Source organism: Scomber scombrus, chromosome 10 (genome assembly GCF_963691925.1).
Source record: "Scomber scombrus chromosome 10, fScoSco1.1, whole genome shotgun sequence".
Taxonomy (NCBI): Eukaryota; Metazoa; Chordata; class Actinopteri; order Scombriformes; family Scombridae; genus Scomber; species Scomber scombrus.
In genome coordinates, this window is record NC_084979.1 from 28,561,428 (window position 1) to 28,577,223 (window position 15,796).

A 15,796-nucleotide genomic window follows, 5' to 3' on the forward strand; every position below is an offset into this window, starting at 1 on the left:
GGTCGGACTGTCCCTGAACGCAACAACAACACTCACATATAGTAGGTTCAACAAAACCTGAAGTTAATGAAACACTGACAGTCGGAATATCTCGCAGCAACGAGTTTCCAAAGAATGAGCCGGAAAATGTTTAAAGTCATGTGACAGAAGTCAACGCTGTGATGTCACAAATGAGGTCAAAGTTTCACCTGAGGTCATAAATTCAAAAAGATCAGAGCCGCGGGTTTCTGTTTGCATGGATTTAAATAAAGTGTCGGAGAAGTGATGAGCTCTGTTAATGATTATTGTGTACACGTGTGTGTGTGTGTGTGTGTGTGTGTGTGTGTGTGTGTGTGTGTAGGCGCATGTCTTTTCAAGCTTTGAGAGAACCAATTTCAGCTGAAAACCAGCATTTTTAGGACATTTTGGTCCTCACAACTTCAAAGAGTAATTTGAGGGTTAAGACTTGGTTTTAAGGTGAAGGTTAGAATTGGGTTTAGGCATCTAGTTGTGATAATTAAGGTTAGAGTAATGGGCTTAGGAATTAATTATGTCAATGAGGGTCCTCCCAAGAGAGAGACAAACGTAAGTGTGTGTGTGTGTATGTGCGTGCGTGCGTGCGTGCGTGCGTGCGTGCGTGCGTGCGTGTGTGCGTGCGTGTGTGTGCGTGTGTGTGTCTTACAGGGTACGGCTCGCAGGTACAGGTTCTCTCTGATGAGCTGCTGCAGCTGGCTGTCCATCGAGCCCGGAGTGAAACACTTGCTGAGGTACAACCTGAGGTCCTTACAGAGAGACGAACCTGACAGACACACAGAGAGATTATGATGCTTCAAAAAATAAAACGCCATGAAATACAAATTAACTTTGACAAACATCAAACACTCACCTGGTGAGACGGTCTTGATCCTGATTGGATGAGGACAGGAGTTGAGGACTCCTCTGACATCACCGAGTGTCATCCCTAACACTGGCGTCCCCCCAATCTCTAAGATGATGTCGGCGACTGTGGCCGCGCCCCCTGGGGCAGCTGTGACGAACGGGAACTCGCCGTAGTCTGCCCCGCCCCCGATGGCGAGCCCCAACTCTCCAGAGCCGCCGCCCAGCGGCACAAAGCTCTCCTGGACCTGAACAAACATGGAGGACAGGAAGTGATCTTTAAATGATTCACTGATGTCAGAATGTTATTAAATTCAATTTTAAAGAGATTTATTCTCCTTCCAGGTATTAAAAAATGTGTCGTTACCTTGGAGCGCCAGTGTAGCTTCTTCACTGTCGCTCTAGACATGGCGGCCGAGCTGCAGATAGGAAGAAAACAGCAAGAGGTTACTGAGCATGCTCACTAACACACTTCACCTACTGCTCACACAATACAACTTTAGTATCTGACTGGCTCGTATTCACAGGTAAGCTGAATTTAATCCTTCAATGTCCTTCATTTCTATCAGATAAACAAGATTTCTGTAACTGTAATGATCACAATGTTAATGCCTGTAGATACATGTAGACAACTATAAACACCTTAAGACATCTGTAAACACCTATGAGCAACTGTAGACACAAGTAAACAACTGTGCACACATGTAAACTTCTATAAAAACACTTCAGTTCATGGTCATAGACACCTGTGAACAGTCCTGGTCACCTGTAGACACTTCTGACTACATCTGCAAGTATCATTTCACACCTTTAAACAACCGGCAACACCTGTTTACACCTTTAAACAAAAGAGATATTCATACTTTTTAACTCCTGCAGACACCTCTTGACACCTGTAAACACACATTCACGTATTCATGCTCATAGACACCTGTGACACGTAAAGTACCTTTTCACGCCTGCAATCATCCGCAAACATAGACTTAAAGACATGTAGACACCTGATCATATTTGTAAAAACATCTGTAAGTCCTCCCTCACATTTACAAATTTACTTGTGAACACTTGTATAGACCTGCAGACGCCTCAGGACACCAGTAAGCACTCGTTCACACCTTCTTTTCCCTTTAAACACACATTAAAAGACCTTTTTATACTTTACACTTTCAGACACCTGTTGATACCTGCTCACATCTGTAAGTACCTCTTCACACCTGCAAACACCCATTCACACTCTTTGAATACTTGTTCACACCTGGATTTATTTATTCATGCTCATAGACACCTGTGACAGGTAAAGTACCTTTTCACACCTGGAATCCCCGGCAAACTCTGTAGACACCAGCTCACACCTCATACTTGTAAAACATTTATAAGTATTCCTTCACATTTACAAACACCTTTTGAACACATGTATGTACCTGTAGACACCTCAGAAAACCAGTAAGCACTCGTTCACACCTTAAAAAACATCTGTAAGTACCTCTTCACACCTGCAAACACCTGTAAACATATATAGGCCTGTAGACACCTGACAACACCATCCGTTAACACCTATATATGACACCTACAGTACTCAATATATGTGAACACCTGTTAATGACCTCCATACTCAGAAGCTTCTTCACTTCTTTGCTTCATAAGCTTCTTTAACTTCCCGCTAAATGACTAGAACGCTTTTTTTAACCTCCTTGTTTCTTACTCTTAAGGATTAGTTTTTTCTTAGCGTCCTTACTAAGAAGCTTCTTTACAAAACTCCCGACTTGAAAGCGTCGCACAGCGCCTACAGACATGTTTCTACGCTGCCTGTGGGATTAATCCGTCTCCTAGCAACAATAAAACATTGTGTTGGAACGTTTAATCAGCGGAGAACTGTTTCCTGTGTTCTCCGTGTGTTTGGGATCAGTTCCTTCATCGACTCATCCACTCTCTGCTTCAGTCGGAGAACAGCAGATGGTGGCAGACAGCAGGGAGCCAAACACAAATATAAATACATGCAGACCAGCACTGACACCATTTCATTTACACAATCATACCCAGGGGGAAACACACACACACAAACACACGCACACACACAAACAGGCTGCTAGACGTCGTACATTAAATATGGATGAGCATATGCGAAGGTGGGAGTCAGTGAACAGAGCAGCGACTGAAACAACAAATTTAACTGACAAACACAAGTTAGGAGGCTTTCTAGTGTGGAAGCAAAGACGTGCGGAAGCTTCTTAAATTAGAAAAAAACGAGCAGTTAAAGAATATTCCTCGTAAGGCAGTGATGTAAAAAGAAGCAAGAGGAGAGAGGAGAAGACATACTAAAGTCTAACCATCTAGTGAGGAGTTTAAGAAGCATCCTTGGAAGGTAATGAGGAAGTAAAAAAGCGTTCTGGTGAGGTAGGAAGGATTTTAAGGAGAATTTAAGGTAGCAAAAAGGATAAAATGTTTCCTAATTCGGTAATGAGGGGTTAAAAAGATTTCTAATTAGGTAGTTAGGATGTTGAAAATTATTTAAAGCAGTGAAGAGGTTAAGAAGCCTAACACCAACCTTAGGTTGTGTAGATGAAAAGAATTAAAGGTAGCTAAGTAAGAAGAGACGACGTGAGAAGAATTTAAGGTAGCTAATTAGGAAGTGAGAAGCAACACAGAAAGAAAGCTTCCTTATTTGGCAGTAAAGGAGACTCCTTGTTCAGATGTGAGGTTGACAGTAATTAAAAGGTAGATAATTAGGAAGTGAGGAAGTTAAAAAAAAACCTAGTATGATAGTGAAGGCGATAAGAAGCTGCTAGTAAGGTAGTAAGAAGCTTAAGAAGAATTTAACGTTAGTTAGGAATTAAGGATGTTGAGAAGACTTTAAGGCAAAATCTAAAGCTTCCTCATTAAGTAGTGAGGTTGAGAAGAATTAAAGGTAGCTAATTAAATCATCTATGGAGGTAGTGAAGAGGATATGAAGAATTTAAGGAAACAAGGTCAGAAAGGAGATTCCTTGTTAGATTGTGAGGTTGAGAAGAATTAAAGGTAGCTAATTAAAAAGTGAGGAGGTAAATAAAACCTCCTGGTATGGTAGTGAAGAAAATAAGAAGCTACTAGTAAGGTAGTAAGATGCTTAAGAAGAATTTAAGGTAGCAAGAAGGTAAAAAAAAGTCCTTTTTATGAATTAAGGATGTTGAGAAGGCTTTAAGGCAGACTTTAAAGTTTCCTCATTAAGTAGTGAGGTGGAGAAGAATTAAAGGTAGCTAATTAGGAAGTGAGGAAGTACAAAACATCTAGTAAGGCAGTGAAGAGGATAGGAAGAATTTAAGGAAACAACAAGGTAAGAAAGCTTCCTAGTTTGGTAGTAAATGAGACTCCTTTTAGATTGTGAGGTCGCCAATAATTGAAGGTAGCTAATTAGGAAACTCAAGAAGAATATAAGGTAGCAAGGAGGTAAAAAGCTTGCTTAGGAATTAAGGATGCTGAGAAGACTTTAAAGACTTCCTCATGAAGTTGTGAGGCTGAGAAGAATTAAAGGAAGCTAATTAGGAAGTAAGATCTAGTGAGGTAATGATGGGGATAAGAAGCTTCCTAATTTGATAGTGAGGAGATAAGATGAGTTAGTTTGTAGGTAAGAAGGCAGCAAGTTGGTAAAAAGGCATCTTTTAAGGTACAGTAGTGAGGATATGAAGAAGCTTCCTAGTTAAGTAGTGAAGTAGCCTCCAAGTTGAGAAGAATTAAGTATGCTACATTATACATTTCTCAAACATTTTCAGTACAAAGAAAACCATAAAGAACTACTCTACAGAGACTGAAAACATGATCTATGTTGTTAGTCTTTGGAGCCGTTTCTAAACAAACTAACGTGAACTATAATGAAGGAACATGTCACCCAGCGCAGCGGTGTGACTCACTGACAGAGGAATAAGAGATATCACACTTTGGATACACACATAACACTTGTTGGTTTTGCTCTGAAGTCTGAACATGAGGGTTTCTTTGTGACAGTATAAGACAAAAAAGAGAAAATGGAGAGCCAAATCCTTTAAGAAGAAGTAGTGAGAAGATAAAGGAGGCAGCGAGGTGGTGAAGATGAGAGTGAGGAGGCTGTATTATGAGGATGTGAGCATGTATTTGTGAATGGATTTGGTGAGCTGGAGGTTTTTTTGTCAGTCACGCAGGAAGTGCAGTAATATTGTCGCAGCGTGAAGTCGACATGCTGCTATTAACACATCATTAACACATGCTCGCTCGTCCCGTCACTCTCTCTCTCTCTGTCACTTCCTGTCTGTCAACTCGTTCACATGCAAATGCTTTTACAACCTTTGCCTATCTGAATACATGAACCCTGCCTGTAGGTGTGTGTGTGTGTGTGTGTGTGTGTGTGTGTGTGTGTGTGTGTGTGTGTGTGTGTGTGTGTGTGTGTGTGTGTCGTACCTCTCTACAGATGAATGCTTTGGCTCGTTGTGTGTTCAGCTGCCATGAATCCAGACTCAGTATGTCAGTTAGTTCAGTTCGTTTCTCTCTCATTACTCGTATTTCTCTGTCGTTCCTCACTCTTTCTCTCTCTCTCTCTCTCTCTCTCTCTAATTGTCCCTCGCCCTCTCTCTCTCTCTCTCTCTCTATCTCTCTCTCTCTCTCTCTAATTGTCCCTCGCCCTCTCTCTCTCTCTGATAAGACTGGTCAGAGTACAGGGTGTGATGTAACTCAAAGTGTGTTTAGGGAGTGGACTACTTTACTCTTTATGTATGCTGTTTGGAGGAATGTGTGAGTATGAGTGTGTGGTTTGATTTATATAAATCCCAAAAAAAATAAAAAGAGCTATGTGACCTCCAAACAGTATTTACTCATGTGAAACTAGGGTGGAGCTCAAGTTGCGGAACAACCATAAAAGCTGACTCAAACACCTGCCATTAAACTTGCCCTTAAACACACTGATTACTTAAGTTTTGCAGCCGTCTGGTGGATGTTCTCCAGGCAGCAGCCACCACAGACGGCCGCTAGCTGCTGCAACTGACTCCCATTCAAAAAGCCTCAACTTCTCTCTAGAAAATACTCAGTCAGTCATTTTTTTTAACGAGTCATTCTGGTCTCAATCTCTAAATTCAGGCCCTCTAATAAATGTGCTGATGGTCATTTTGGAAATTACTGCTCCATTAATAAGATTTGAAGACTTATAGCAGCTTTCATGTCTGCTGTGTGGGTGTTGATTGACAGCTGTGATTGACAGTTGGCTCCAGGACGGACTCACACTGAGTGAGAAAACTGCTGCAATATTTCACTAAGTTTAATGTTACTCGATGATAAATACCTGCCCTGTTAGCACAATATGTCTAAAGCTACAACTCCAATGAAATCACGAGGTGACATCACACATAAACAAGCACATCAATGGTGACAAGTCAACGCAGCAAAAACTAAAGAGACCACAAAGATCCATGCAGCGTCTTCAGATTGTATCGTCTTGTCGCAGCTAAGTGAGGAATCTCATTACAGGGACACAAGGAGACTGCAATTTTGCACAAAACAGACAACATTAGAAGATGCTGACTAAATGTATCTAACTCGATGCATATTCACATTATTGCTGCATCTGCATGTTGATATCTTAGTTTATGAAGTCAGTTTGTTATCGTACAGTTTTGGAAATTCAACACCATAAGTATTTTTTGTTCATCTTTCAGTTTAATGCAGTGGTCGATAGCGATTGGTGCCCATAAAGTTTAGCACAGCTCAGTTTCAAAGCTTAACTAATTTGAACTTTTGGTGCACCCCCGCATTGTGAAGATCTTCGGGTGCTGTGGATTTTGTGCTCAGTTTCTAAGGCACATTCAGAGTGTCAACAGGCCTGTGTATAACAGTGAAAAATTGAACAGAACATGCAGGAATGGATCAATCAGTAATGGAGAGAAGGAAACCTGGTAGACGTACAGGTTAACAGCATACAAACAGTAAATTGTCAATCAAAGTTAATAAAGGCTTTATGTGACATATTTTTTTATTTTTAAAACTAGCTCAGGACCAGAAATAATGGTCAATTAAATCGATTAGTTATAAAAGATTAGTCAATTCACTGAAATGGTAATTTGAGAAGGGGGTTGGATATATATCATGGAAAGTACAGAGACACACAGACAAGGGTCAGGAAATAACTGTGTAAAATCCCCGAATATGTGAAAGAAAGGAGGGACAAGAGAAAACTGAGTTCCACCTTTTAGGTGATGCTCAGACAGGTGTGTAAAGAGAGGATGCATTTGCTTTGTATCACACTTTTTGATGCACAGTAAATCTAACAGGGGTGGAAATCACCAGAAGCTCCACGATCCTTTATTATTGTGATTTTAAACACAATTGTGATATGCAGCAATATATTGCAATTCATTACCTTTTTTCAACTGCAAATTATGTCCCAAAGGAAAACTTCCTCCTGCACACTGACTGTCACCTCTGCTGACCTCACCAGAAAACAAACTAGCGCCATCTAGTGGACTGAGAAAGCAATTGATTTTATTATTCTAGTACGAAACACTTACATTTTCATTTGCAATTTATATAATAAAAGATTTATAATTGGCGTCTGTGTAGATTGCCACACAAAATATAACGATACTATGCTGTATCGATTTTGTCCCATCACTTTGAACTCTGCATGACTCAGTGTCTTTTTGTTTTTAATTGAAAATACATGTTGAGAAGAACCCAAAGTTTCTACTGTCCAAGCTGAAGGTTTTTTTCTGTAACAGTACCGATGAGACAATGACCAAACCCAAACTAAACTTGCAGATTTATTTAGTGTTCAGAGGCGATCCAGAATAAAAGTCCCCAGAAAGTTTCTTTTTTTGCTTCTAATGTGATCGACAATATTCATTTAAGATTGTTTTTAAAAGATTTAAAGTTTTCAATGAATTAGAGTTCAGCCACATTACTCTAGAAATGAAAACAGTTCAAACCCACTGATATCAAAACACACATCTTTTCCTATCTCTCTCCATATTGTTCTGTTAGCTATGACTCACAAATAGTGACGTGTGGTTTTATAACTCCAGTGTGTCCGGCTACTTGCACAAAGTCTCATTTGATTGGGTGAAATTCTGTAAATGCCTCTGAGTACGTTATGAGTAAACTACTTTACAGGAAGAGAAAAGACGTAATGATGTAAAAAATACCTATTTTGTGACATATATTTGGCATAATAAGCAATAAACACAGAGACACAGGATTAAAAATGGGGGAAAGTAAGTTGGGTCGCAGCATCTTTATGGAAAATAGAAGGTTACGTGTGTGCCTGCTTATCAGACTCCAAAACACTGCGTATAATGGTTTGAAATATTGTTAGTATGTTTCTGGTGTCTGTCTTCCACATTAGGTACACAGTATGGTCAGTGGATCATGTTCTAGTGTGAGACTTTCTAAGATTACTGGAAAATACCTACACAATACTTTGCAGGGACCAATATGCATAGATCATATTACTTCTTGGGGAAATACCTGACATGCCAGCTCTACTATAAACACTGTTCACTCTCGGTCGCTGAGTATCATCACAGTTGTATCTATCTTGCATGCTGCATTGATGTCATCTTTGCATCTTCAAGATCATCACAGAAACATAGGCTCTCAAACTAATATAAAATAATAAAAGTAAATGTGAGCTTGCCAGAGGACTCTTCTGCAGGACGACCCTGCGTTGGCGCTCTCGCTGCGCTTTAAGAAGAAACAGATTCTTTGTGTTTGTTTTTTTTTTCTTCAGCTCAGCTTATAACTGAACTCAGGACCCACCAGAGACTCAGCTTTCTTCTTTTATTTCCCTCCAGTATCTCCTCTTCTCCCCCCCCCCCTCTCATCTCTGTACAATGTAGAAAGCTGGAGGACACGGGGAGATTTTCACTCGAGTCGAAACATATTCAACTGAAGCTCCGACTCATCTTCGCTTCAATTCGTGCTGCCTCGGGTGAATTTGAGTCTAATCGCATCTTTCCATTGACTTTATACACAATTACACCATGATTCACTTCATGTACTGTCTGAACGCACACACAGATACAGTGGCGTCTAATTCAGGGGAAATATAATTGAGAACATTACGGAGAGCAGGCAATTGTTAGAGACCCATTTCTATGTAGATAAGAGCCTGGAGGTATTGTGTTAAAACAGGCTTTTAAAAAAACAAACAGAAGCCGTCTTTTTTTAAACAGATTTCACAGAATTCGTGTTTTTTACTGTACGAACTGTGATGATACTGCAGAAACATCCAATCATGAAAATGTCACCATCTCCCAGCGAGCAGAGAAGCAGCAGCAGCTCTCCGCGAGCAGAGAGGATGGCAGCAAATTAAGAGATTTAATGGATCAAATCATTAATTTAAGTGTTTTTTATTCGTCCTCTGAGACTCTGCAGCGGAGCAGATTCAGACCCGATATTCGGTGTGTGTGTGTGTGTGAGAGAGCGGCTGGATTTATATTCAGCAGGTCATATGTAGGTCACATACAGACGCTGTACGAATGTGTGGATGTTCGCTTCAGTGTGGCCTCGTTTTCTCTCCCTTTGTTTTTCTGTCTAACTGTATGTAACCTATTTTTCATCCCGTGTGTGTGTGTGTGTGTGTGAGTGTGTGTGTGGTCATCTAGATGCTGACTGACATTTCCAGCGTCTCTAATGAGGCTGCAGATCTTCAGACTGTGCAATTTAAACCAGCTCTGACACTCAGACGTACCAACAAAACACATTCATCCCAAAGAATATCTTCAGTCACTTCATTCAAAGCCCTCAACTCAACTCCAACACAGCAGAAAAAAAGCACTTTTAAAAGTAAAAATCATCAGTTTGTGGAGTCGACTAAGATGTAAAGTCTGCTCTGCTAGAAGGTAAAAAAAAAACAGCTGGGTAATATAACGGCTAATTATCTGTTTCACTTGTATAACTCTGCTGTATATGTGGCAGTGTGGATCTCAGGCTGAGGCTTTAATGTATATTTGAGCTGTCAGTGTGTAATGTGTTGGATACAAGCATGACCGGATCTACCATACAGGCAATCTGGGCAACTGCTGAGGAGCCCTTGAGCAGGAAAGGAAGAGAAAGATTATATTCTTCCCACATTCAGCACTTTTATGTGTTAAAAATGTGCAAGCTGATCTACTAACGCGGCGCACTGAGGCTTGCATCTTTCAAATGTGCAAAAAGATAATACACACTGTCCATTTAGTACGTTTACCTTAATGAATATGTAATATGGGGCGTTTCAACCCCAGTGTGCAAAATACAGGGAGGAGAAAATGCTAATATGTTATTTAGCACACACATTGTGATTTACCAAACCTGAAGGTATTATTTCTGACGCTAACTGTGTCTATAAATAATACGTTTGGAGGGAAGTTATTAACCGGCTGTTACTATGGAGACGGAGACATAATGACAGAATACACACAGGATGTATTTTTTCCACCTGTGTTAATATTTGTTGGTTTTATAAACAGCATCGACTTTGCCACTAATAGTCTCCCATATGTGGGTTTTTATGGTAATATTTGTTTTTGTTATAACTCAATATATTAGTTAACCTCTTCCACTAGAACCTGATCACATTTCATTTTGAGCTTGCAGCTTTCTGCTCGTCCAAACTCTCCATTAAGACACAAAACCCTCATTTAAATACTGCTGTCTGCACCTGTTGCACCCGTTTTCATTTACGCAATTATTCTTAGTAGATCACCAGCAAAACGCACGCTAACGAAACGCGCAATCTATTGCACTGTGCACGCAATTTAGTACCCACTATTTGGGATCTTAGTAAATCAGGCCCTAAGAGCGATAATTATAATAACTGTAAAGATAACGATGTGAGCATCAACACTTATGAACGACAACTTCCTGTAAACAGCGATGTTGAAGCAGCATCAACTAATTATGGGTGAGGGGATCGATGGGTGGATGTCATGATATTATTGGTTGAAATTCATTGGTTCAAGCCTCCATGTATCATATTTTGTTTTACAGGAGGAAACATGACTGAATTTTGATATAAGAATAAAAATAAATTGTTAAAAAGATGGACAATATGACCGGGTACGTGATCTAAAAGGGTTAAAAAAAAAGGCATTTCTCATTTCATTGCGACTGAAACTAAAAAAGCGACGGGAAACTACAGCCAATCAAATCGCTTCAAACAAAGTGACAACAACAATCATTTTGTGTCAACGTGTCAGGATCTCACAAAGTCACCTCGGGCTCATCGCTGTCTTCCCCAACACGTTTCATTCATAACTCGTAAACACAACAAACAACAAACACAAACACAGCTCGTAGCCTCCGCAGCTTTCCACGGCTCCCCTGGGAGTTGTAGTCTTTTACATCAAAGGTCTGTAGTCTGAGCTGCGTAACAGTTCAGCCCCGACTGAACCTAACGAGCAATGAGTTCGAGCAATCTTCTTCACAGCGAGAAGCATCTGCTGTTTTTCAGTGATTCATACAGAACCTGCAGAAGTCATCAAGAAAAATATGAAAATGCCTTTAACCCTTTACATACTGTTCATATTGTGACTCATAGTTAGTCTCTACACCAATTCACATTCATAAACTCCCCATCAGCCATTAATAAATGTTTGATTTATCTCATGGAGAGAATTCATAATAATTCATAATCACTATTTCATGGTGCAGGAGAACATTTTATAGAATATCCTGCATACCACAGTGTGTTTGAATGCTGATTTTTAATGTTTTTTTTAATAAACACAGGTCAAACTTGTACATTTGCATATATAAACATGTGTATCAGCTGCACAAACATTAAGAAATGATGCATTTTATTTAAATTTTTGTATATTGTGTTTTACATTAAGAAAAGTCCTGCTTTAAGAAATGTGTATATGGTGTTTTTAATCTTAAAAATGGGTCAAATTGGACCATGCAAGGGCTAAATGTGACATCCTGCCAAGTCCATCCTGCTAGATGCCACTAACTTCTCCACACTGCACCTTTAAATCTAACCAGATCTTAATCGCAGCGTCATCACATCATAAAACACATTTATCCTCCGACGGTGATGCGTAACTGTGTTTTTGATGGAGTCGGATCACAAAACACCTCCTGCATCATAAACCAAACATCTTTCAAGAGTTTGCTGTTTAACATCGAGCACGACGACACCGAGTGTGAACAACAGAAAGATTTCCTCAAACCGACTCCAGTAAAACCTTCATCCTGCTGTTTGCGAGTCATTTAAAAAGGGAGATTTAATGCTCTGTATATACAGTATAAACACATTTATATCATCTCATGTTATTTATCACCATATTTATCAGACACTAAAGGATGCTCAGCTGATTCTGAAATGTGTCTGAGGTGCTGAACTCATTGGTACAAATAATCAGCTGATATATTTGATAATTGATTAATTATTTAAGTTGTTCATTAATCATAAAACTTCCTCTTTTTTCTAATATCTTCTATTTTGGGGTTTTGGACCATTAATCAAGACATCTGAGGAGGTCATGTTGGACATTTTGGATTAATAAAACACTAATCAATATATTGAATTTAACAAGTATAAGCATCTTTAACCCGTACATAAACTTCAAGTCAAATTTGACCCATTTTTATGTTTAAGAACAGTAAAAAAAAAAAACTAAAAAAAAAAAAAAAACCTTTTAAATGCATTAATTTAGTCTAAAACGCTACAACCTTTCTTAAAGTAACACAGAATATACAAAAATGGAAATGTCTCAACTTTTTAAAATTCTTCATGCAGCTGATTTTTTGTACATATGTGGTGTTTTCAGGGCTAAATTTGACCCATATTTGTTCATAAGTGTAAAACTCACCATTCAATAACCCTGTTTTATATAACATAGGATCACATCAGTCTCAATGTGTGTGAATTGTTTTTTTCTCCATTAATAAATATATTTAAAACTAAAGAATAAAGATTACTCTTTATTGGTGACTGGTGATGTTTATGAATGAAAATATAGATTTGGTGTTATAATGTGAGACTAATTACTGATTCACACTGATGCACTACTTTTAAATTGTTGTATTTTACTTGATTTTATATTATTTTTACTATGTACATTACTATTGCTATGTTTATATTTTCCATCTTTCTATTTCTTTCCTCCTTTTTATGTGAAGCACTTGGTGTATGTAATGTATTTTGTTATAAAGCACTTTGAGCTGCATTTATTGTATGAAAGGTGCAATACGAATAAAGTAATTATGAATTATTATTATTATTATTATTATTATTATTATTATTATTATCAGACTATGAACAGTATTTAAGGGTTAACTTGTTTGCAACAAACTAAAAACATTGACACATCCATCCACACAGCAGGCCCGGAGGTCAGAGGTCACCGCAGCTTGACAGGAGAGGAACAAATCTTCCTCAGAGTCTGCAGCGATGAAGATGAGGATGAGGATGAGGATGATGGAGACGAGGCTGAGTTTGTATTTCCTCCTCCGCTAACGCTGAGCGGCTCTGACAGCGACTGTCAGCCCGAATCTCGGAGAGAGCGGCGGACGCACAGCGAGCAGCCTCCAGTGACATCATCACTAGACACAGCAGCTTATGATGATGTCACAGGTTTTTGCTTTGTCAGGGTCAAAGGTCAACGGTGTGTTTGATCTCATGAGGAAGCTTTCAGGACCTCACAAGGTTTTTAGTTAAAAAAGAAAAAAGATTAAAGAAATCACATCCGAGTGTCGAGCTTCTTTCTGCTTTTGGCTCTTCAATCAATCAATCAATCAATCAATCAAACTTTATTTATATAGCACCTTTCATACAGGCTAGTGTCGTTTAAGTGCTTCACAGTTGATTGACAAGCTGACAACATAAATAAAGATCAAATTAAAAGACAAAAATTGAGACCAATGCACGTAAGAGAAATTAAAAAAGTAAAATAGAATAAAATAAATAGATAAAAATAAGAGAATAAGACAAGACAAAAAGTTTCTTAAACAAGGTTATAATAGATTAAAAATGACAAAAGAAAGAAAAACTAAATAAAAGAGATGGAAGTTTAAAAAAATGACATTAAAAACTAGGTTAAGATTCAGGTTTGGAAATAAAAAGTCAAAAATCAGGGTCCTGATCATGTGACCTGACAGCAACACATCCGGCACAGATATCAGCAGCTTCCTGTTTCCATGGTTACGCATTTTATCTGATCAGTCTGACGATGCAGCTTTTACTGTGAATGAGTGGCTGTTTAAGAAAAGCCAATAAAAATATGTTAAAAATAAAAAAAGTCCATGAATTTCAAACTAATTTGCAGATATGTGGTTAATTTATTCTTTCAGATATTTTAATAGAATTTGGTGTTAATGATACGTTGGTTTAGTTAGTAAGTGTCTATTTATTACATTTAGGTTCATACGTGAATGATAAACCGACTGCAGGTGAGCAGACGGTCACATGACAGACAGGCTGGCTTTGTTTTAATATTTCATCATCATGTGACAAAATATGAAAAGTAATATTTTCACTTAACTTTATGAGACTTTAAGGTCACATTAAAGAATCACATGTTTATCCTGCAGATTAAAGCTCAAACATACAACGGTGGGAACGATATTATAAGTTAATAGTTAGTTAGTGATGGTGAGAGATATGTTTCTATGTGAGGTTTCATGTGTGGCCATCTATCTATCTATCTATCTATCTATCTATCTATCTATCTATCCATCTATCTATCTATCTATCTATCTATCTATCTATCTATCTATCTATCTATCTATCTATCTATCTATTTATCTATCTATCTACCTATCTATCCATCTATCTATCCATCCATCCATCTATCTATCTATCTATCCATCTATCTATCCATCTATCTATCTATCCATCTATCTATCTATCTATCTATCTATAATCTGATATCTGTGCTGCTCAAATATATAATCTCTCTCTTTCTCTCTCTCTCTTTCATTCTGTCTCTCTCTCCTTTCTTTCTGTCTTTCATTTTCGCTGTTCCTCTTTATCTATCTATGTACGTATCTCTCTTTCTTTCTCTCTCTCCCTCTCTATCTATCTATCTATCCATCTTTAATCTGATATCTGTGCTGCTCAAATATATAATCTCTCTCTCTCTCTCTCTTTCATTCTGTCTCTCTCTCCTTTCTCTCTTTCTGTCTCTCATTTTCACTCTGTTTCTCTGTATCTATCTATGTACGTATCTCTCTTTCTTTCTCTCTCTCTCCCTCTCTATCTATCTATCTATCCATCCATCTATCCATCTTTAATCTGATATCTGTGCTGCTCAAATATATAATCTCTCTCTCTCTCTCTCTCTTTCATTCTCTCTCTCTCTCCTTTCTCTCTTTCTGTCTCTCATTTTCGCTCAGTTTCTCTTTATCTATCTATGTACGTATCTCTCTTTCTTTCTCTCTCTCTCCCTCTCTATCTATCTATCTATCTATCTATCTATCCATCCATCCATCTATCCATCTTTAATCTGATATCTGTGCTGCTCAAATGTGTGTTTTAAACTTTGAGAAATGTAAAGCAGCCAGTGTGGACCAATCAGGACTCAGGGTGCAAACTACAACATGTCTCTCAGGTGAGCTCGTTTTAATTTGCTTTTAGTAATCTTCCCTATTTTCCTTTTTGACACATCTGACAAATCTGTATGCTGATTATAAAGCAGAGGAATTAGTAACTGAAGGTTTGGAGTAATGCACAGACTGCGAGTGAATTAGTGATGAAAACCACTCATACATGAATCATGCATCAACAATAGCCATATTTTATGCGTAATTCATGATGATGAAGATACAGAAAAAATAAAAATGCATATTATGAATATTTTAGACCCCTTCCCCCCAAAAACATTCACAAATCATGTTTTCAGGGGGGCTCATGTATTTGTTTTTATCCATTTTTATCCATGTTATAACCTTCTTACCTATTGACAAATGTTATTGATTTTTTTATAAATATAATGATTTGCATATTAATTTTTTAACGATTTTT

General features: G+C 38.2%; 1 protein-coding gene across 3 annotated transcripts in view; it reads right to left on the reverse strand.

Annotated features, from left to right (window-relative positions):
• LOC133987126 (membrane-associated guanylate kinase, WW and PDZ domain-containing protein 3-like) overlaps nucleotides 1-5,403 on the reverse strand; it is a 48,853-nt gene extending 43,450 nt beyond the window's left edge. For all 3 annotated transcript variants that reach the window (XM_062426374.1, XM_062426375.1, XM_062426373.1), the window contains exons 1-4: nucleotides 5,263-5,403; nucleotides 1,223-1,274; nucleotides 866-1,103; nucleotides 662-778 (exon numbers count right to left, since the gene is read on the reverse strand). In XM_062426374.1, the coding sequence (XP_062282358.1) occupies nucleotides 662-778; nucleotides 866-1,103; nucleotides 1,223-1,264 (397 nt within the window). In that variant the 5' untranslated portion in view covers nucleotides 1,265-1,274; nucleotides 5,263-5,403. The remainder of the gene's footprint in view (nucleotides 1-661; nucleotides 779-865; nucleotides 1,104-1,222; nucleotides 1,275-5,262) is intronic.
• Nucleotides 5,404-15,796: the final 10,393 nt, after the last annotated feature.